Source organism: Eulemur rufifrons, chromosome 29, assembly GCF_041146395.1.
Source record: "Eulemur rufifrons isolate Redbay chromosome 29, OSU_ERuf_1, whole genome shotgun sequence".
NCBI classification, from domain to species: Eukaryota; Metazoa; Chordata; class Mammalia; order Primates; family Lemuridae; genus Eulemur; species Eulemur rufifrons.
The window spans coordinates 71,438,956-71,460,301 of NC_091011.1; the positions used below are offsets into that span (position 1 = coordinate 71,438,956).

Here is a 21,346-nt window from a genome sequence, read left to right on the forward strand (position 1 = left end):
GTCAGGCCATGTGATCACCTTCATTTCTTGGTAAAAAAGCAAGAGAGGAGCTGAAAGATCATTCCTGTGCCCTCCTTATTCTAAAAGCTGGAGTGGAACAGCCTGGGCAACACTTTTCCCTCATCCAAATCTCTGCCTTCTCTCCCGTGTCCTCCTCCATCGGCTCTCAACCAAAGCATCATTCCCTGCACGTTGCAAGAACCGACTCACACCCACGGCTGGGTCCTTTCCTCTGGCTCCCTGGAGTTCGCACGCACTGCTGCTGCCCCCACCTCCCACCCTGCTCTGCTAAAGTGTCTGTTCTCCATTACCTCTTCATCTGTCACCAGTCAACAGCGGTGGGTCCTACTGAGAAGACGGTGGTACTGGTGGAGTGAGTTTTAGGAGCTAAGGATGGACAGCAGGAGAGGCCAGCCATAATGTTCCTGATGTAACATTCCGAGAGCTTGAGTGCTCATTCTGGAGCCATCGGAGTGTAACAGCAGGGAAGTGTCATGAGTAGTTTTGGGTCTCAGAGTGAACCCCCGGGCACCATGCAGAGGGAGTGTGACCAGAGGAAGCATGAAGGGTAATGCTGAGGCCTCCCTACCCGCTTGAACAAGAAATGACAGGTGGCAGGGGAAGAGAGGGCAGGAGGAAGAAGAAGAGATAAAGAAAGTACGTTTGACAGAGCTTAGGGACTGCCAGGACATGGGGAATGAGGGGAACTGAGGTTCCCGTAATGCCCAGCTTGTTAACTGGGCCAACCGCAGTCAAGGTCTTTGAAGATGAACCATGTATTTGTGTCTTAGTTTTATTATTAAAAAGTGAAGGAAGATATTGATACTCATAAATTACTAAGCCACATACAGAATAAAAGTCCTTGTGTATTTGAAAATGATACACCATTTCCTACTCTTCTTTCTTGAACTCAGAGTGGAGATTTTTTTGGTCTTGGCTTATGGTTGAAAAACTTCATTTTTCAAATTCAAATCACTCTATCTTTATGTCCTGTCATCAGTGACTCCCTTATCAACTCCTGTCTCTCTAATCTAACTTCTTCCTACCTCCACTCTAAGCAAGTTCTTCTACTTGCTGACACCTGAATGGGACTAAGAATTCCCTTTTTCTTTGCCCATGCTATTTTCTGCACCAGAAAATTCACCCATGCGTTCAACAAATAATTATTAGCAATTAGTATACCAGGCTAAGTAGAATAAGCTATAGTACCAACCTTCAAGGAGCTCATAATATGTGTGTGTGATGAAAGGCGAAACCCCAAATAACACCCTCACTGCCCTGGCCTATGGCTGGGTGGGGCACAGGAGTACAAACAAGTCTACTGTGGTTCACTAGAAGGACACATCACATCCGGAGGGATCAGAGAAGCTTCACTTGAGGTGTCCTTAAAGCATTTTAGAAGAGGCTTTTCCTATAGTTTCCAGAAGGGCAGAGAACATGTCTTTTCTAATCACTACATACTAGTTTCCCTGCCACGTGATAGCCATGGTATGTGTGTGGGACGAGGGGAGTTCACACATTTACTCTGTAATTCTAACAGAAGCTGCAGCATCAATGTGGAGAGTGGAAAAGTGAAGGACATGCAGGGCACGGAAGAAACACCAGATCCTGTTGGAACATGTACATCTATTGAAAAAGGGCCAGATAAGCAAATCAGGTGGATCAATGCCCCCGAAATGGAAAGCTTTGAACAGCGTCCACTTAGTTCACCGGGCAACGGAGGCACGGAGGTACAGGTGCAGAAATCACAGGAGGCTTTAATCAGGGGTCTGCGCCTGTGAGGAACACTCAGGGCAGAGAGCAGGAGGCAGAGAAGCCGTCCACACAGAAGCCCGAGTTACAGGGAAGGGAGCACAAAGCAAGACAGTGCTAAACGGGATGGATATGGAAAGCAGATTGAGACTGACTCGGCAGGATGTGACCAGGGACTGACTGTGGGGCAAAGGTGAAGGGTGTGTAAATGAGAGGACCAGCGGTTCCATATGGTTCTCATATTGCTTTTAAAATTGGAATAGTTGGCAACATTGAAAGAACCCCAAAGTTTGTATGTAAAAACCTGGATTTCTGGCTTCTCCCTAAAAGTCACAAGACATCATGACACTGGATCTGCCAGGAACAAACAGCTGGAGCTGAGCGCTGCTGCTCCTCCAGCAGACAAGGACAGGCCACCCTGCTCCCTGTGGCCCCAGCCTGCTTCACCCCTAATGTGACTCGTTGGCACGGTGGGTATTTAGGTTTTCAAGCTTGCCAGTAAGATACGAGTTTCCAGTGTGGGAGCCTAGAGACTTGGACCAATCTCCAAACTAGGAAATTAGGAAGAGGAGCTCTTTTTAAGAAGACGCCCACCATAGGTTTAGAAATGCTGAGCTGGTCACCTTTGCATCCTTCAGGACCTAATTCACTGCTCTCCAGTTTTCTTAGCTCGCCACGCTTAGAGCAGAATCCAGTCTATAGTTGCTATCTACCCTGACAGGGTGAGAACAAAATGTTTGAGCTTCTTACTTTGAGATGAAACAAGACTGAAAGTTGAAAAAACATGTGGGACTAAGTGGGAAAAACAGATATTTGGCACAGGGGAGCTTTTAAGGCTGCTGGTGATTGAGGTCAGGCTCAGGAGCCAGATTGCTTGGGTCTGAGTCCTGCTCTATGTCCTTGCTGTGAGACCTTTGGGCAGGATACCTAACCTCTTGTCTCAAGTATTTTCATGTTTATAAGTCAGGGACGGTGATTGTACCTGACTCAGAGGGTTGCAAGTTAAGAAACGCAGTGTTTAGAATGGGGCCTATTGGAATAAGAGCTCAATAAATCTAAGCTATGATTAGAACTTCATCAGAGAAAACAGCTTTGCATAGCTAACTTTCACTAGTTTCTAGTCCAAGACTGGCCTGTGGAGGATTCAGATCCTATTGGAATTTGCTGCTCCCAAAACGTGCTTCTAGGTTTCTGGGATCCTCAGTGAAATCCTCAGTGCTTCCCGACACCTGCCTCTTAATTTCATTTCTTAATAAAGAGCTGTAGGTAATTTCTATCTTCGTAAACCGGATCTGCAGTTGTCCTGGCCACAAGATATCTCCCTTTATCACTGCTCCAAAGATAAGAAGTGCCCTTCCCCTGAAAAGAGATTTTGAATTTGCATCTCAACTCATCCTTCTCTGACTTCGAAACTGCCTCCTTCACCCCGGGGGCTCTGTGGCTTTGAGCCCTTGGAGAATGAAGTCTGGTCCCTGTCACTTTGTGTCGCATTCGCTGGTTAGGCTATGCTATGCTCCACATGCGACGAAGCTTGGGGTGCTAGGCTCTGGAGCCTAAGACAGAAAACTCATGAATAATCTTATACTAACATATATGTTTAATCTTGGTTCTGCTACTACACAGCAAGTTACTAAACCTCTCTGTGCCCATTTCCCCAACTTTGAAATAGAAATAATGATATCTATTTGCATAGGGTTGTTGTGAAGATAAAATGAGTTAATTAGCATAGGTAATGAATTTAGCAATGTACCAGTTGATGGCATACCAAGGGTGGGGTGGACAAAGCAGTCTGCTGCATTAAGGGATGTACTGGTTATAGAGAATTTTTGAGAAATACAATTTACTAAAACTTGACCTGCTTTTTATTATCACCACGCTCCAGCAATTCCAAACAGCATTAAAGATGCAATACCCAGGCCAGCTAGGGTACACTGCTCTCACCACCTCCTCCCCTGGTGTATCACTGGTGCCAGTGACACAGTATGCGCACAAAAATTAATGATTAATAAAAAAAAGATGAAAAACAGAAAATGCAGGATCCTCAATTAATGCAATAATATACACATGCAAATACTTTTTTGCAGGCATTCATCCCATAGTTGCTGAATAATTAAATATTTGACTTAAATTTATCCCCAAGCAATAAAGTTGGTTTCCTTTTAATGACATCACTGAAGAGCCATTTTGGTTATCACAGTCCAGTTGGCTGAAATGGTCTTACCACTACTGATGAACAGGTCTACTAGCTGTTCCTTAGAGAAACCAGCATCTACTTCAGCGCTCACTATTTCACAGGAGAATCCTGCAGCCATTTGTCTGTGCTGTGAAAAGAAAACAGAGTGATTTAGTTCTACACACTTTCTAATTTTCAAAGAAAAAGAGATGATATACAAGTAATCGATACCTTCAGGCAGAGTGCAAGCTGATGTACTATGTAGTCTTGCAAGCTTCCTTCTGGGCCATGGAAAATGACATTATGATATTGTTCAACCTATTAATAAACCATAAAGAAACTTTAGGTGAAGATGCTAAGTTGAGAAGAGAAAAAAGCAGTATACAAGTGTGGAATGCCCTTTCTGATTGTCCTTAGACTTTCAAAACATTAAAAATAATATTTTAGAGATTAGCTTTATTCATTGGAATTGAAAGAATTAAAGTCTTTCATTTTAACGCAAAACATGGGCAAAGAGTATTTAGCAAGAGCTGACATTTTATGGAAAAGCGTATATTTTCTTCCCTCTACTTTCTACAATGAGGTCCGGCATGTTAGCTGAGAAACACAGTTCTAAGTGTATTTTGTCCCTTGCAGATATTGTTTCTTCTTTATTGTCTTTTGCAGATACCCTTTACTTTCAATTTTCCCAATCCTTATTTTGCTTTTAAGTGGTTAAAGTAGAAAAGCATTTCATTAAGGAAATTTTGGAAAATACCAAGATATTTAAAGAAACAGATTAAAAATTACTGATAGAGTCAGCACCAAGAAGCAACCACTGTAAATACTGTGTTTCTTTCCAGTTTTTTCTTTGCATGGTGGATGTGCATGTGTGTAAGCATTTATAAGTTTTTTTTAAAGAGGCGTACATGAGTGTAATCTGGTTACAGCTGTTGTACATCAGAGAATATCTTTGTGTTGACTTCTTAGGTAAAAGATGTCTCGATGAATATAAAACTCTTGGATTAACTTTATATACTATTCCATTCTAGAATTCAGTGTTTCAAAGACATCTAGGTAGAGATGGATCACTTTTATTTTATAAAAAAGAAAATCTCCTGCCTGGATGCTTATTTTTTTTTTAACCCTTATCCTCATATATATGGAGACCTCACCTAAGAACACATGGAGATCCAGCATGCAGTTGGATGGAAAGGAAATTATTATCCACATAGAGCAAGGGCAGTGATGCCTGGAGCAAGATGTCGAGGGGGTAAGGCACCCTCCCACTTCTCTCATTCCAGGGCTGAGACCCCTGTCACCTCCCAGCACACACACACTTGGGAGCAGCTTTCTTATTGGAAGGGTCTTGCAGAAAAGAACATGAACAGGTGAAGTTCCCACCTAATCGGTACAGTTGATGTTCACGTGTGAAGATTGAGCCACCCGGACTTGGAGAAGTGTTAAACATGAAAGAGTCTGTTATTTCTGTGATTTGGAATGGGACAATGTAAGGACAGGTATGTGTATCTTTGTGCTGTTATCATTTCATTGTGCTCTGATGAGGTTGTCCCTTTCAGATACTGGGGGAAGGCCGCATCTTCGAGGGTGGCTGGGGTGGACTTCTGTGAAGACAGTAAATCTGCCCCTGCTCCATCATTACAGAAGAGGCAGATTCTGGGATAGGAAACGAAGGCCTGATGGGAGGAAGCAGTTAGCATGGAAGGACGAGGGAACTTCTTCCTTACCTGGGGCCTTTAAGACTAGCTCTTTGGCCTCCAAGGAGACCAAGGCATACTTGTGGGAACTCCTGGAAAGTGGAAGAAAGCCAGGCTTGGCCACCAGTCGTCAGAGCATGAGTTAAGGAGGGAAAAGGTCATTTAAGGGGCTCCTTGATGCTGGGTTTGGGACTGGGATTTAGGCTCTAAAAGACAACATATCTGGCAGCCACCATTCATTTTCTCTGAGTTTGAATACTATTTCATTATTGCTAAGCCTTTAATAAAAGGCTTACCAATGCCTGGAAGAAACATGACAGTGGCTGTATCTGTCCAGGGAATGTCAGGATCCTAAAGCCACAGGATGCACTCAGCAGTGGGCTGGGCTGTTTTCCTGTTTTCCGTGGTCTTGGTGGTCTGTGATCCAAGCAATGGTGGAGGTGCAGGTGAGGATCAGGACTGCAACAGGGACTTCCCCAGAGACACAGGAGAGAAGAATATCCTAGAAAGTTCAGTTGAAGTTCTGCTTCTAGACAGTAAGGCTATGGAGCCACAAGAAGACTTAAGGGGTAAATTATTATTAAAGAATAATCATCGAATAATAAAGAATTACTGAAGAATAATCTGTTCTCATATTTATGAGATGGGGAAGCCTACAGATTGTACTTGTCATTAAAAACTGTCACACAGATTTGTCTAGTTATGGCCTCTTTCTCCCAATTTTAAATGAAACATGGTAAGTCCTCTTGATATGCACAGTCAGGCTTTTTTTGGCTTAGGAAATTTTTCTTCACTCATGTTTTTGGTAATTTCTCTCCTCAGAATGAGAACTCTGTTCTGTGGTATTCTTCCACAGATGTAATGTAATTTGTTTTTATTTATGGACTGTGAAACCACAGGAAGGATTTTTTAGTGAAGCAGAAGTGTGGACCCCTACTGGCTTCTCTCACCACGCACTGAGTTTCTGGCTAACTCTCCTCCTCGGGTCACTGGGTGGCTGAAAGGCCAAACTCCAGTTGCTTGTCAACTCCAGGGTCTGGCAAAGGCTGCGGTGGAATGACCTCCTTCTGTCCAACACGGCAGACAAATGCATGAGGATAAACCTTAGTCCCAGGACGCACCTCAGCCCAGGCTGCTCCTGTGTCCACCGCCACTAAGGGCTCATGGCTAATACCCCTCCTGGGACGTAGCATAGTCTTGCCAATCCCCATCAACTCCTTGCTCAGGTATTTCTAGGAGCTGCAGTCTCTAAATGGATCTGAAAGGACCTCCAGGGAGTGGAGGAGAGTATCATAGTGCTGGAAAAAGCAGAGACTCCACAGGATAAACGCCCAGTTTTCTAACTGGTATACATCTTGTTTTTTTGAATCATCATGAAGATTTTAAGAGAAAGATGATACTGTTTCCCTACCTGATTTCAGGTAGGCCTCACACAAGCAGGCCTAATACTCTATTGCCCCTAAAAATAGTAGAAAATATTTCCAGATTCTTGCCAAAGAGAGATGTCAAGTTCTATTTTTCTGTGTTATTGTGAGAATTTGTCACTTTTCAAAAGTACTTTTGTAGGAAATTGTGTATTAGGTACTTCTAGCCAGGTGCAATTTTAAACCGGAACTCTCCAGCTCTCCAAATTAATCCCAAATTGCTCTTATTGGGGAGAAACTTTCTCACAATGAATAGATTGTTTCACACAGTGAAACAGGATACAGATTTTCAAGATTTACTGAAAATAAACAGGCTACAGATTTTCAAGATTTACCCCTTGAGATTTTCAACTAGCATTGCTATTTAATCTTGTCTCTCTCCTGCAAACAAGAGTGTTCTATTCATTATAGCCATCCTGTCAAATTGCCTACATTTTCTTAAGAATGATTTTGAAATCAGACAACAGAAAGAAACCCAATGTCATAAGCTGTCTTCAATTTCAACACCTCATTTGTTCTCAGTTTGTAGGTTTTTAGGAAATACAGACAGGAAACACTTGATTTAAATTTCATTGAAAAAGCCATTCACTAACAGTAAGCCCTTTGTGTTTAGTTTAACATCCTTTGTGGGATAAGGTAGAATATAAATAAATAAGTGAATTAGATAGGTAAAGAGAAAAACAAATGCATAGACTTCTGGATCATTTGTACATTTTAATGCATGCATTCTATTAGGTTTTTCCTCTTTTCAGGTATCACCAATTTTTTGTTAATGGTATTTTGTTACCTCACGAAATGATATAGTTGTGTCGGTTACCATTTAAAATATGAACAACAGCAAAAATTAGCTTAATTACTGGGAACCTGTTACTCTGTTGAGACTGGTGTAAACATACAAAGCTCTGCCAAGAAATTATGTATCTGTTTTAGATTTAGTATATTACATGTCTCCAAATACCAAGATCGTGGGTACAATGAATGTACATGCTCCATGCTTCCAGCAGAGGGCTCTAAAGATAGACAGATACGCAAGCAAATTTTGGTGGTGGTGGTTTGTAAGTATTATATTTTAATTGTGTTGAAATAAGATCTGTTCTTTGGAAAAGAAGATCAAACTCAACTTTTAAAATTACAGACTGAATTATAGTTACCAGAATTATCCTCTAAATGCACAATTAAAAGTCAGCTATTACTATGTTTGCACATCTACTGTACAGATTTCCAACAATTCAAATACACATCAATGTGTCTATAGTTATTTGTGGCACCGAGGAGGGGGGATACGCCACTCTCTGCTCAGATTCCTCCAGTGATTTCCTACCTACCTGGAATAAAATTCGGAGTCCTCGCCACAATATTCCTTGCTACGTTCCTGCATAATCTAGCTTGTGGTCATTTCTCAGACCTCATTGTCAGTGTGGATATCGTTGTATCTGCCATTGTCTCTGCTTCCAACACACCCTATAAGGCTACTCTCCTCACTTCATTTGGTTTTCTGTTTAAATGTCACTCCAGAAAGATCTTTCCTGACAACCCCATCTAAAAATAGCACTTTCTGCCACCCCTTCCACCTACTCTTTATCTCCTTACCTGGTTTTATCTTTTTATACTTGTAATTAGCACTGGTTGTCACATTACATATGCATTTATTCTTTTTTGTTGTTGTAAAGCTCTCTTCTCTCACTAGAATGTAATCTCCATGAGGCCAGGGAATATGTCTTCTACAGAGCTATATCCTAAGTTTCTAAAATACAGCTTGTACTTAGGAGGCTCTCAATAAACAGTTGTCAAACAACTGAATTAAATAACAGGGTGCAAAAATTCATAACACATGGTCTAGCCCCTTAAAGGGTTTCTAATTGTGTAAGGAAGAGGAAACATTCACAACCAGTATAATATATTACTGCCTCAGTCACTTTAAATTTTACAGTGACCCTGAAAATAAGTGATAAATTTGTATTAGATTCATCCAAGAGTTAATTGTTGGATTAAAAATGTCTTTTGTGTACACTCACTGAGAATAAAAGTAATAATAGCGTTTGGTCTGGTTTGTTGGTCACTGGTAGTCAAACTATGTCTTGCAGTCTCAGGAGGCACGTATGTAAGCGTACTTAGAATATTCTACATATAAGGTGACTAGTAGACATCTCATTTCATAGATTTGCTAGTCAGCATGAATTTGTAACTATAATTCAGTTGCATGGCCCTTTTATTCATTTTATCATCTAAACAGGTGAATGAAAAGCCTTGGCCAGAACTTTGCCTGGTATGGAAAAAGGAAAACGGAGAGAAAGAAGAGGTTCTACCAGCTGCCTCTGCTGGCAGACTGAGGCTCACATTCCTAAATACCAGTTGGTCACACCCTTCAACCTTCATTTAAGCAAGGGAATGAGACAGATCTCCTCCCCATCATGCATACATAAATTCCTTAGGGAAAGGGGAGCAAGTAGCAAGGAAAAGAAGTGAAAGTATCAGTTCAGGAGACACCACCTCTCCCATGCAGTGAAGCTTTGAATGTTTATATGCTACTGCCACTGCTTGTACAAAGGCTAATTTCAACTCTGAGCCTAGCTAGAAGATCAATGGAATGGTTTTGAATGCCTCTTTCATCAGGGGTGAAAACAAAGACATCGATTCACAGTTTATGGGAACAACTTTTGGAAAGGCTCATAGTCCAACTCAGTTATTTTTGTTTCTAAGGCTGTCTAAATTAAGGCAGTAAAACAACATTATCTTTCACTTAAGGTTTTGTACCATTCGTATTAGTTTTAGACAGATCTCCCACACACAGACACACACAGTACATCCGAGACTTGCACAACTCTGGCTTCATCACTTACTAGATATGTGGCTTTGAGCAATTCACTTTACCCCTCTCTCTGTTTCTATTTCCACCTCTACAGAAGGGATGGAATTATCTCACAGGGATGTTTTGAAGAATAAATAAGACATGAAATCACTTGGTATATTGCCTGGGATGCAATAAGTAATGAACACAAAACATTACATTTATCTATTTTTTGTTTCTAGAACTTGCTACTTTTCTTGATAATTTCCCATTCCTCCTTTTAGTAACAGACAGCCTAGTTTTAGTTGGATGCGTGATTGCCCAGCAAAGGCCACACTTGCCAGCGAGGTGTGGACATGTGTCTAAATTCTGGCCAGTGGGACGTGGGCAGGAATGATGTGTGTAACTCCCCTGCAAGGAAGAGGCTTGCTCCCCCAGTCCTCTTCGCTCGGGCTAGGATATGGGTACATGGGAGCAGTGGCTACCTTTGACCAAGTGACACGAACATCCCAGGGAACAGTGACGCAGGGAGAGAAGGTGCTGAGGCCCTGGAGACATTGCCCTGGCCCTCCTCCCTCCCTCAACCTCTGCCCTGCTGGGATTTACATGTTAGAGAAAAATAAACTTCTATCCTGTCTAAGCTATAATCACCTGGTTTCTATTAAAATGGCCAAATTAACCTTCTAACTAAAGTTAGCATATTTACTGAATTTGAAATTATAAAAATTTATAGTAAAGATATCTTGATATTTATGGCCATCCCCTTCCATACTGATGATTGTTTATTTGATGCCACGTCCTTGGTAAGAGAAGATGACCTTCTCCTGCCAAATTACAGTGCTTCACAAGTCACAGGTGGGCTCTGCATCCAGGTAATGGCCAGCTGATGACAATGACAGAAATGCAGACTGACGGGCAGCCAGCCAGGAACAGCCAATGGGGAAGGTAATGGCACAGGGTGGGCGGGAGCTCACCCTCCTCCTCCAGACACACAAACGGGCCACCAGGGTTTCCGGGGGCAGGATGGGAAGTGTGGGCCTCTGCTCATCAGTGTCAACCTACCAGCCTGAGGTAGTTCTGCAGCATCTGAAGGGGGATCATGGAAGTGTACGTCACACTACTGAGGCAGCCTTCTTGAGGACCTGCAAAAAACAAACACCACAGAGAAAAATTGGCTCTTCTTTAGAAAATATAAAAATGATCAAAACACAACAGAATCTATCATAAAAGGTAAGTCTGTTGACTTGTGTAGGCAGAGCTGACATTTAGCCAAGAAGCATCGGTGTACCTTTGCTGTTGAGAAAATACTGTCACACTTTGTACTGGCTGGTAAGCCGTCACTGGCCTTCCAAGAGCTCCCCAGCTGCTCCTTCCTGCCCCCTGGGCCACCCACCCACCTCCTAGCAATCCCAGCCAGGGCCTCCAGATCCCAGCTCCAACACTGTGGCTGGCATCTGCTGATTGCTGGGTTCAGTGTTTTACTGCATATAAGTGCAAGTTATCATCGATAATTGCAACCCTCAGAAAGCTTTAGCCTTGGCCAACACTAGGCGTAGGTCTAGGATTTTCTTTTAGTCCATATGCAACTCTCCCCCTCCCACCCCCAATTTTGTAATTCTCTCAATATGTTGTTTGAGCCTAAATGAACTTTCTGGGGTAGCTCTCACCTTCTTTTACACTTCAGTAAAATAAAACTATATTGGTTGAGACTGAATTTTTTAAGACTCCATTCCTAAGTATGGGAAATACATGCTGAAATCAGTAGCCTTTTAGATTCAAGGGCTGAGAGATTCAGTATTCCTGTACCACTTACTGGCAGCATGACCTAAGGCAAGAAAATCACTCTCTCTGAGCCTCAGTTTCATTATATATAGAATAGGGATAAACAGAGATACAGATCCCATTGGGTTGTTAGGAGGATTAAATTATTTGATACTTGTGCTGTAAACAACAGGGTGTAGCACATGGTAGGTGCTCACTAGCCATGAGCCTACACCAGCATAACAGTCATATTAACCACACACTGTACCTGACAGTGGCAAAAGACATTTCTCTGTTAACACAGTGTCTGTCACTCTCATCTGCGTGTCAGTTTGGCCTCTGATTTGTTCCTAATGGGGGATATAATCAACTTGGCAGGAATCAATAATCCAACAGACATCACTATAGATATCAGGAACATGGCTTTTGGTTTTTCCTCCCCTTAACCAAATGTCTTAAAAACATCTGATTACTGAACAGCCGGAGTCACACGTGCATGGCTAGAGGACACCAACAGCCAGTCATGAAGCAAACACTCTTTAAACGTCACCTCAGTTTGGAACATCGTTACCTGACAAAAGCACGGTGACCTGCTCTGCCTTAGTCTTCCTCATAAAGTCCCACGGGGACTGGGCGAGGCTCTGACCGGCCGACCATGGCACACTTCCTAGTTCCAAAAAAATGAAATAAAATGTCAAGGGTCACCTACCAATAATTTTTCTCATAAGGGTAAACATATGCTCTTCCCTGTGAGAACCTTAAGGAATCCAGAGCTTAAACTGGCAAAGGCATGTACAGACACCTATAGGGTCATACGAGGGGTTAGCTCCCTAAGGAAATTCTTGTTGAAGGTCAAAAGGCGGACCTTTGATCTACAGACTGTTCCAAAGCCATCCTGGGGAGGGATTAAGAGAGAGATCTAGGGAACAAAAATACAAACAATTATTTCTAGGCTTCAGAGCAAAACTGACCATAACCTAAAATTGTTTCACGGTTCTTCCAATGCCTGCTTCTCACAGCCCAAGCACTTTGGATGAGATATCAGATCAGTTATGATCTGGTCCCTGAGTCCCCTTCCAGCAAATTTTTAGACTCCAGAAAAAAAAAATAATCATAAAATTTCAGGTGCTTAGAATAAGGCAAGCCTTCTCAGTCTGGGCTCTCTCCTCACTCTTGCTCAGAAAGGATCCCACTTTACAGGTGTCTTCTCCAGGGAAGGATTGGTGTAAGTATTTGTTTTCATCTGTTCCCTTCTACTGATCAATTCTTAAATATCTATTCTCAGCATGCCCCACCTGTAACCCTCTGCTTGTCTCTTGGCCTGAAGTTCCTTTAATCTAGCATAGATTATAGATCCAACAAAATCACTCATAGACATACAATAATAATAGCAACACTGTTATAATTACCAACTATCAAGTGGCTATAGCCAGGCACTAAACCAAGTCTTTATTCACAAAACTCAATGACTTTTAGATGTGAAATGCTTCTAGGGGTGCTTTATACCTCTGTGGAAAGCATGCACACTAGGACGGTCAAGCCGTAGCATCCACTGCTCACAGAGGGAAATTGACCTGATAGTGGTGAATACTCATTTGCCTTCACCAGTTTCCACGTTAGCTGGACGAGGGCCAAGGGAGGGCCACTTCCTTCAAAACATGGTTCTGCTGACTTCATTTATCAGACCATTGGGCAGAACTACACTCTGAATACTCTGTTGTGTGGGCAAAACGTGTTCCTGGGACTCATTCATGACCTATTTTCTTATTGCAATTTTTAATTATATAACAATGCTATAAAAATACTAATTTTCATGACCATGCCAAAGATCCATAAAGTCAAGTTGTCATGAATAATTTTTTCTAAAAACCAGTGGTTTGAAATGTTTTGAAAATGAATTAGCATATAGGAGTGAACAGAATAAGATACTTCCTGATGTAATAAGCGGATACATTAATAGCAATGGTAAAATCCCATCTTTCCCTCAAACTTGGCCATTCTTTTCCAATACTTTGCTGTTGAAAGTACACAAGCTTTCCCCCGAGACAGCCTGTGATTTGAATCCTGACTGCTTTGCTCATTATTTGTGTGACCTCAGGCAAGTCACCTTGGACCCAGTTATCTGTAAAATGAGGCTGTTGTAAGGACCGTTTATACAGCAACCAGCACAGTCCTTACAAAGGAACAGGTTTCCTACGGAAAGTGAATCTTGTCTTTGTAAGTTCTTTGGGGTCTGTTTTAAATAGAAATAACTGATTCACCCCATGTGGGGTCTTTGAATATATTTTCAACTAAAGTGCTTCTTCCTACTCAAGACTTCATTAGAATACCTGTCCTAGAGGTAAGGTATCAACACACTACAGCACCCCTGGCCTGGCCCGAAAGCACATTTTGAGCTGTATTCAGAACTTGTGCATTAGCAAGCAGCTGCATAGCGGTTGGTTTCTTGCATTTATCTAGAATAGCAAGCGCAATCACAAAGCCTCATCAAGGACTTTCATGTTCTTTAATCTCTGAGTATTACTTGAGGCATAAAAGCATTTTTATAATAGCAGGCAACATTATATAATGGCTACATTGTGAATGTTCAAGTTTTTCAGCACCTTTTCAGCACCGGCAGCTGCCACAAGTAGGCTTTGAATATGCTTAATCAATGAACTAAGCATCAGGTTATGAAGCCCACAAACATAACTAAACTCCGAAGTTTAGCTTTCTCTCCACTGCAGGGCTGTAGATACCTAGCATGATGGCTCGCACACTGCTCGTGCTGAGGCCGATGTCGGAGTCAGCGGTGTTATTAAATGCCGTGTCTTCCAGACTCCACCATCCATCAGAAGAGATTGCTTGGAAATGATTTGTCAGAGCTTGACTCACTGCTTTTGAAAAATCATCCCATGATGTCTGTTTGCGGATATGTATAGCACATACTGTGTTTTCGCATTCAAAGTCATTGGAACCATAGTTGCCTGGTTGAATCTCACCCACTGAAATCCTTAAGGGTATTTTAAGAGCATCTGTTAGAAGAATAAAAGAATTAAAAGTTAAAAAAAATAAAATAAAAACCCAACAGAAAAAAAAAAGCAAAACTATTCTATAAAATAAGCAGATATGAGTGTTTTAAAAATAAATCAAAGGACAGCTATCTTATTTCCTTGAATGTCCTTATCCTGGAGTAAACAGTGGTTTCCCAATCTCTTCAGTTTCTTTAGGACCATGTTGCATGAGCTGTTTATCTTTCCTTGTATCTTTGGTCTTTCTACTTCATAGACTCTTTCCCTTCAGCGAGATTCTCAAGTTATTAAACAAACAAAAGAAAAATCTGAGCAAACTATAACTGCCCTCTCTTGGCCCTTAATTCTCCATATTTTCCTTTCTCCTGAACTTTACAGATAATATCATGAATGAGGCAGATTACAGCCGCATAGCTCAGCGTGCTTAGGATAGTGGCTCGAGAATCATACAGACCTTGGCTGAGCCTCAGGGTCAGCCTTCTACCAGCTGTGTGTGCTTGGTAAATTGCCTCAATCTCTCTATTCTCCAACTTCTTCTATAAAATGGAGGGAATGCACGTTGAGTTATGAAGAGTAAATGAACTTACGTTTGTAATGGATTCAACACACTATTTGTTATTAACACATGGTAAATACTAGTAAGTATTTGTAAATGGTAAACAGTGCAGCAGGAAGGAGCTTTTGAAATGCTCTTTCCAGTTTCTCTGTGACACCAACTGGCTGAGGCTCCAACCATGGCAGGTAGCAGCCCATACGCTTCTGCTGTTCTCATGAATTGAATGATATGCTTACTAAGTTACTCTGTTTCCAAATCTTCCACATCTGTTGAACTCATTACTATAATTAGTAAGTTAAATATCCCATAAATTGATAAAATATGTTACTGTTTCTATAAAAATGAATTTAATACTTTAGAGACACTTGAAGAGTTATTAAAAAATGTTATCTAATGAGGTATAGATGAGACAACTATTAGGAAAGACTTAATAATCTCTGGGCAGATACTGCCTTTAGTTTGCTGTGCAGATGTGCTTAAGCACCCAATTCCAGAAATCGTAGCTGATGCATTAAATGGACGGTTTGTTCAAACAAACCTACGTGGAATTTTAATCAGCAGAACCATACGAAGTAAAAGCCTCTATCTAAAAGTTAGTGAAAGAATTACTTTATATACTTTAAAATTAAAATGCTTAAAAATGTGCATTTTTATGATCCTCTTCTTAAAGAGGATTTTTCTATTAACTGGTCACCTACTGAATTATTTTATTTTCCAATTGTTGATTCTCAATCATGTTACTTATCAACAGCATTTGACACAAGTGATCTCTCTCTGGTCCTTGATCTATTCCTACTGGATTTCCTTGCACCTCACCGGTTGTTCTTTCAAGTTGCTCCTTTGTTGTTCCCTCCACTTTTTCCAGACTTCTTACTAACAGAGTGTTCAGGGCTCCTTTCTCTTATTTTTTCTGTGTTCACTACCTTAGTTATCTCATCCAGTCCCATGACTTTAAATATCACTGACAGACTGCTGACTCTCAGATTTATATATTCGGTTCACACTCATCTCTGGTATTCCTGCTGACTTGACATCTCAAATTCATACATTTCAAACTGAACTCCTGATCTTCATCAGCAAGATCTGCTTCACCCACAGCCTTCCCCTTGACAGGGGTTGGCAACTCCATCCTGTCAGTTGTTCGGGCTGAATACCTTGGAGTTATCCATGAATCTCCCCCGTCTCCCATACTCCATATTCAATCCATCAGGCAGTTCTGCTGACTCTACTTTCAGCTATGTCCAGAATCCAAGTATGTCTCATTGCCTCACCTGCTACCATGCCTGATTGAGCCACCAGTATTGTCTCTCACCTAGAAGACTTTATTCATGTCCAAATAGGCATCCTCGATTCTTCCTGTGACTTCCTATAGTCTGTTCTCAACAAAGCAGCCAGTGATACTGTTAAAACATACATCAGATCCTGCCACTCCTATCCTCAAACACTGTAATCGCTACATTCAATCCTTATAATGGTCTACAAATTCCAACAATATCAGGCCCCGTCCCCATCCGGTGACTTCTCTCAACTGTTTTCCTACTTCTCTTCCCTGATCATTCTAACCCAGTCACCCTGTCCTCCTTACAGTTCCTCAGACACACCAGAAATGCTCCTACCTTAGGGCCTCTGTCCTTTGGTGTTCTGCCTGGAAAGCTCCCACCTAATCTACCCTCTTTGCCTTCTTCAAGTCTTTGCTTTAATGTCTTATCAGTGAGACTACCTTGACCTCTAACTATCTATCCATCCATCCATCTTTCTATTTGTTTATTTTGACGAGGTCTCACTCTGTTGCCCAGGCTGGAGTGCCGTGGTGTCATCATAGCTCATGTGCAACCTCAAACCCTTGGGCTCAAGCGATCCTCCTGCCTCAGCCTCCCAAGTAGCTGGGACTACAGTCATGTACCACCATGCTCAGTTAAATTTTTCTATTTTTAGTAGTGATGGGGTCTTGCTCTTGCTCAGGCTGGTCTTGAACTCCTGGCCTCAAACAATCATCCCACCTTGGCCTCCTAGAGTGTGTGTTAGGATTACAGGCGTGAGCCACGGTGCCTGGCCTTGACCAGCCATTTTAAAAACTGAAACCCACCATCACTCTCCCAACACCCCCTTAGTCTTTTCTATAGTACATTTCACCATAGCACAATACCATATAATGAAATATTTCTTATGTTTATTGTTCATTTTTGTCTCTGCTCAATACATTTGTTGAATGAATAAAGGGTAGAATTCTACCATAGTTTTTTCCATTGCCCCTCCAGATTATTCATTGCTTAAAATAATCAGCTTCTGCCTACAGAACTGCATGAAACTTGTCTCCCTGTTAGCAGCAACTTCCTATTTGCCAAATGCAACCAACTCTCTTTTTAACCCCTACAGCCTAGGGAATTGGATATTATTGAATTACTTCTTCCTGTTAGAAACATTCCCCTCACTTGGGCCTGATTACACCATTTTCTGGTTTTCTTCCTTTCTAATCCTTCCCAATCTTCTTTTTGAGTCTTTTTTTTCCTCTAAGAACCCTTAAAATTGGGGTTCTTCTGGGGCTGGGCTTCAGTTCCCTTTTCCCCTCAAGCTACACACCCTTCCTGTCCAACAGGGCACCCATCTATGGCATGGGCCATGACCCTCTTCCCCAGCCCTGGCCCTACATAGCTAATTCAGGCCCTCCTTTCCCTCCTGCTGGATACCAGTCATGTGCCTTCCCTATGGCATCCCATAATAAGACAATGTTTCCACTTTACCAACCTCTCATTTCCTTCAGTAGCTACAGGATTGTATCAAAACCTACCCATAAGATTTGAGTTCAAAGGAATACAGGACCTTTTATGCTCTGACTCTGGACTACCTTTCCATACTCATCTCTCTTCTCCCTGCACTGGAGACACAGCTAAACACCTCTAGAGACTCCAAAGCACCATGCTCTGTAATGCCTCCAGACATGCTGTTAGTTCACCTGGAATGGCTCTGTTTTGGGCTTTTTCTTGGCCTAGGACTTCAATTCTCACTTCAGTCCTCCATGGGGAAGTTCTCACTAACCTCCTCTATGCATGTTTTTACACTTTGACTCAAAGAGAGAGACTTATAAAAAATACAGTCTTGGAGTTGTATTTTTGAAATTTTATACAGGTGTCTTACATAATATATTATGCATCCTTTTATTAATGACTTCTTCACTCAACATTTTAAAATGTATCTATGGTGGTTTAACATTTATTTTTAAGTGCTATTTGGTCATTTTAAAATATAAATCTTCTACAGGTCATTCTATTTATCCACTGCCCAATAGGTTTCCATTTAGAATCCTTTCAATTTTCTACTATTACACACAATGCTGCAACACGTATCTTCGTATGTCTCTTGGTACACACGTGCAGGAGTGCCTCTAGCTTATGTACTTGGGTGAGGAATACAGAATGTTTGTTGAAGAAATGAAGATGAATGGCTTCTTTGTGCTTCTCTGACACATTCAGTTCTCACTCGCTCATTCAGTACTCAGTACTCATTCAGTACTTACTCGCTACAGTTCATTTACAGAAGTAATCTGCAATTTGCCTTCTGGAAGTAATCACAATCTAAATGCACATCCTGTCTTTTTAATTCTGTTAGATGGTCAGAATCACAAATCTTAGAGAGACCTTAAGAAATTATCTACTCTTGCCTTCGGGCATGTGAGTAATTATTATCCCCTCTTAACAGGTGAGCAGAACAAGGTCAGAGAAGGTGAAACACCTTGCCTGAGGTTACAAAGACCTCAAAGTAGGGCACTGGGATTCAGATGGTCTTTCCTCTAAATCCCGCTCCCTAATGCCCAGTCTTCCACAAGATGTGCACTTACAAATCCTGTCTACATGTCCAGGACAGAAATTAAACTTGGGTCTCCAGTCTTATTTCTTAAAGTCATCCTTGATCCCCATTTTTAGCTATTTCCATCCCTCTCCTCATTATATGCCATTTCTCTATCCACCTTCCTGGCCCAACTTCTGACACTTAAAATTTCTTGATGTTTGACCTGTTTCCAGACTCTCTATAGATTAAACTGTCGCGTACAGACCTGCCTACATAATTTCAAAACACTGTTTCAATCATATTATACACTATCAAGAATATCATTAACTCTTTGATTGTCATATAAAATCAAAACTACTGAAACTACCATTAAACTGCTTGAAATATCCACTGCCCTGTCCCACCTTTCCACCTCCCCACCTCTACTCCAGCCAGACCAGTACGCTTTTTAGTTTTCATATCCAACATACCATGGCTATCTATATTTACTACTTCTTTTAATGTTTAATAGCAAAAAGTGGAATTTAAATAAATGACAGCATTTACATTCCAGAATAAGTTTTTAGTCCAAAAGAAAGTTTTCCATGTTTGTTATTAGGTTAGGTTCAGTTTAAGTATATAAAAGCTGAAATACAAAGGGAACGATTATATCTTAGAGAAATTCTATAAAAGGCACTGCTTCAAATAATAAGCGGTGATTCAAAAGTTTAAGGCCCTGAAGGCTAGATTTTAATAATTTAAAAAAGCCTCCTTTCAACCAAAAAACTCCCTCAGATTTAAAGATAATTTCTATGATTCTCTTTTATCTTTCTATATTAAGGAATCCTTATATAGTTTGCACATTTTTTTCCTTACCATTCTGAAGTTTTCTTCACAAGATAAAAGAATATAAATGTGTATATCAGGTTGAAGACTACAACATTATTTCAATTCTTAAAATTTTGCTTATCTTAAAATCAAATTACTGATACTGTTGGCTGATGGGATGGATTGGGTATGATCTTGACATAAGAGGTCACAATGTTTTGTAAGATCTAGCACTCCATATTCATAAACCCACAAGTGAGCCTTTCATAAAATGTGCTGAGGAGCATATACTCTTAGAGCTGGGAGGGACCCAGGAGATAGTCAATTATCTTTGTAGATAGGTAGGCAGCCAGGTGCTGGGAGACAACTGACTTGCCTGGCTCATACAATCAGCTGATGTAGAGTACACAGCTGAGATTTCTCATTCCCTGCCAGTCTAGTGTCTAGAAAGACAATCTAAGTCAGAAGAAAAAAGCAATAATTATTTAGATTTCTCTTCCTACGTCAGTCAAAGATAAGGAAGATCTAGCATCATCTGACTAGCAATTAGTTCCGCAAAAAGTCATTCTACATGGAAAAAGAATTAATTACCACATTTATAATCGATAAAGTGGTTTTTGCAATAGCTTGGACTCCAAAAAGGTTAAAAAGAAGGCGAGAAAACTGTGGTTGCATGAATATTGTTCCCATTGTCCCAGAGGCCCCAGTGCACAGAGGAAGGGTGAACAATAAGCTTCGAACGTGACTCACTCAGATTCTCCAGCAAATGTTTGCAGTCATCAGTGGCCACATCATGCACAGTCCGATTGCACTTGTCTCTCCTTTCTGGCTCAAGCCCTCTGTGCCTACACAAGATTTCTAGGCAGTTCTGTAAAGACAAGATCTCTATTACCTCTAAGTCTGAATGAATTAACTTGAGTGCAAAACCCAAGGGAAAAGCTAGTTGCCTGTAATAAGCCAATGAAGAATTCATAGCTGGAAATCTTATTTCAATTCCAGCAACCCAAATATACACATTAATCTTTGATTAATCTAAGCAATGTCTAGAAATGCAAAGCAAAGGGTGCTTCATTTAAATGCAAATCATAGGATCATAACATTGCTTTATAGAACAGCCTTTTAGGTTTCAAGAAAACAAACAAGTTTACTAATCACTCAGTTTGCAGATTGAAATTAAGAATGAAATTGACTTTTCCCTATAGATATTAAAATTATGTTTTCTTTTTCAGCTTTTTCTTTTTTGTGTTGCTCAAGGAAATGTCCATTCAAAAATATCAGTAACTATGAACTGAAAAGTCTTAGTCCTCCATAATTTTTCAAATGCAAAACATAAGACAATATATAAACGTTTTCTAATAAATAATTGCACAGCAGGATATTATATCAGAATATTTACCCAGGAACTCTCCTATATCAACCACTATCACTTTGTGATTTGTTTACTGATTTCCCACAAGAACAAGCAGAAAACTGAATAGACCAGAAACCATTAAAAGGAACTCATCACCAAAACAAGCAACATCCTTCCCATCACCCCCCTAAATACACACCCACCCCCTCTCAGAGGCATGAAGCTGACTTGCACTTCTAT

General features: G+C 40.9%; 1 protein-coding gene across 4 annotated transcripts in view; it reads right to left on the reverse strand.

Annotated features, from left to right (window-relative positions):
- The window catches only part of CTTNBP2 (cortactin binding protein 2), a 144,241-nt gene that overhangs the window by 25,870 nt on the left and 97,025 nt on the right, over positions 1-21,346 (reverse strand). For all 4 annotated transcript variants that reach the window (XM_069461480.1, XM_069461477.1, XM_069461479.1 and 1 more), the window contains exons 9-14: positions 20,506-20,623; positions 14,334-14,609; positions 12,167-12,262; positions 10,897-10,976; positions 4,157-4,243; positions 3,974-4,073 (exon numbers count right to left, since the gene is read on the reverse strand). In XM_069461480.1, coding sequence (XP_069317581.1) covers positions 3,974-4,073; positions 4,157-4,243; positions 10,897-10,976; positions 12,167-12,262; positions 14,334-14,609; positions 20,506-20,623 — 757 coding nt within the window. The remainder of the gene's footprint in view (positions 1-3,973; positions 4,074-4,156; positions 4,244-10,896; positions 10,977-12,166; positions 12,263-14,333; positions 14,610-20,505; positions 20,624-21,346) is intronic.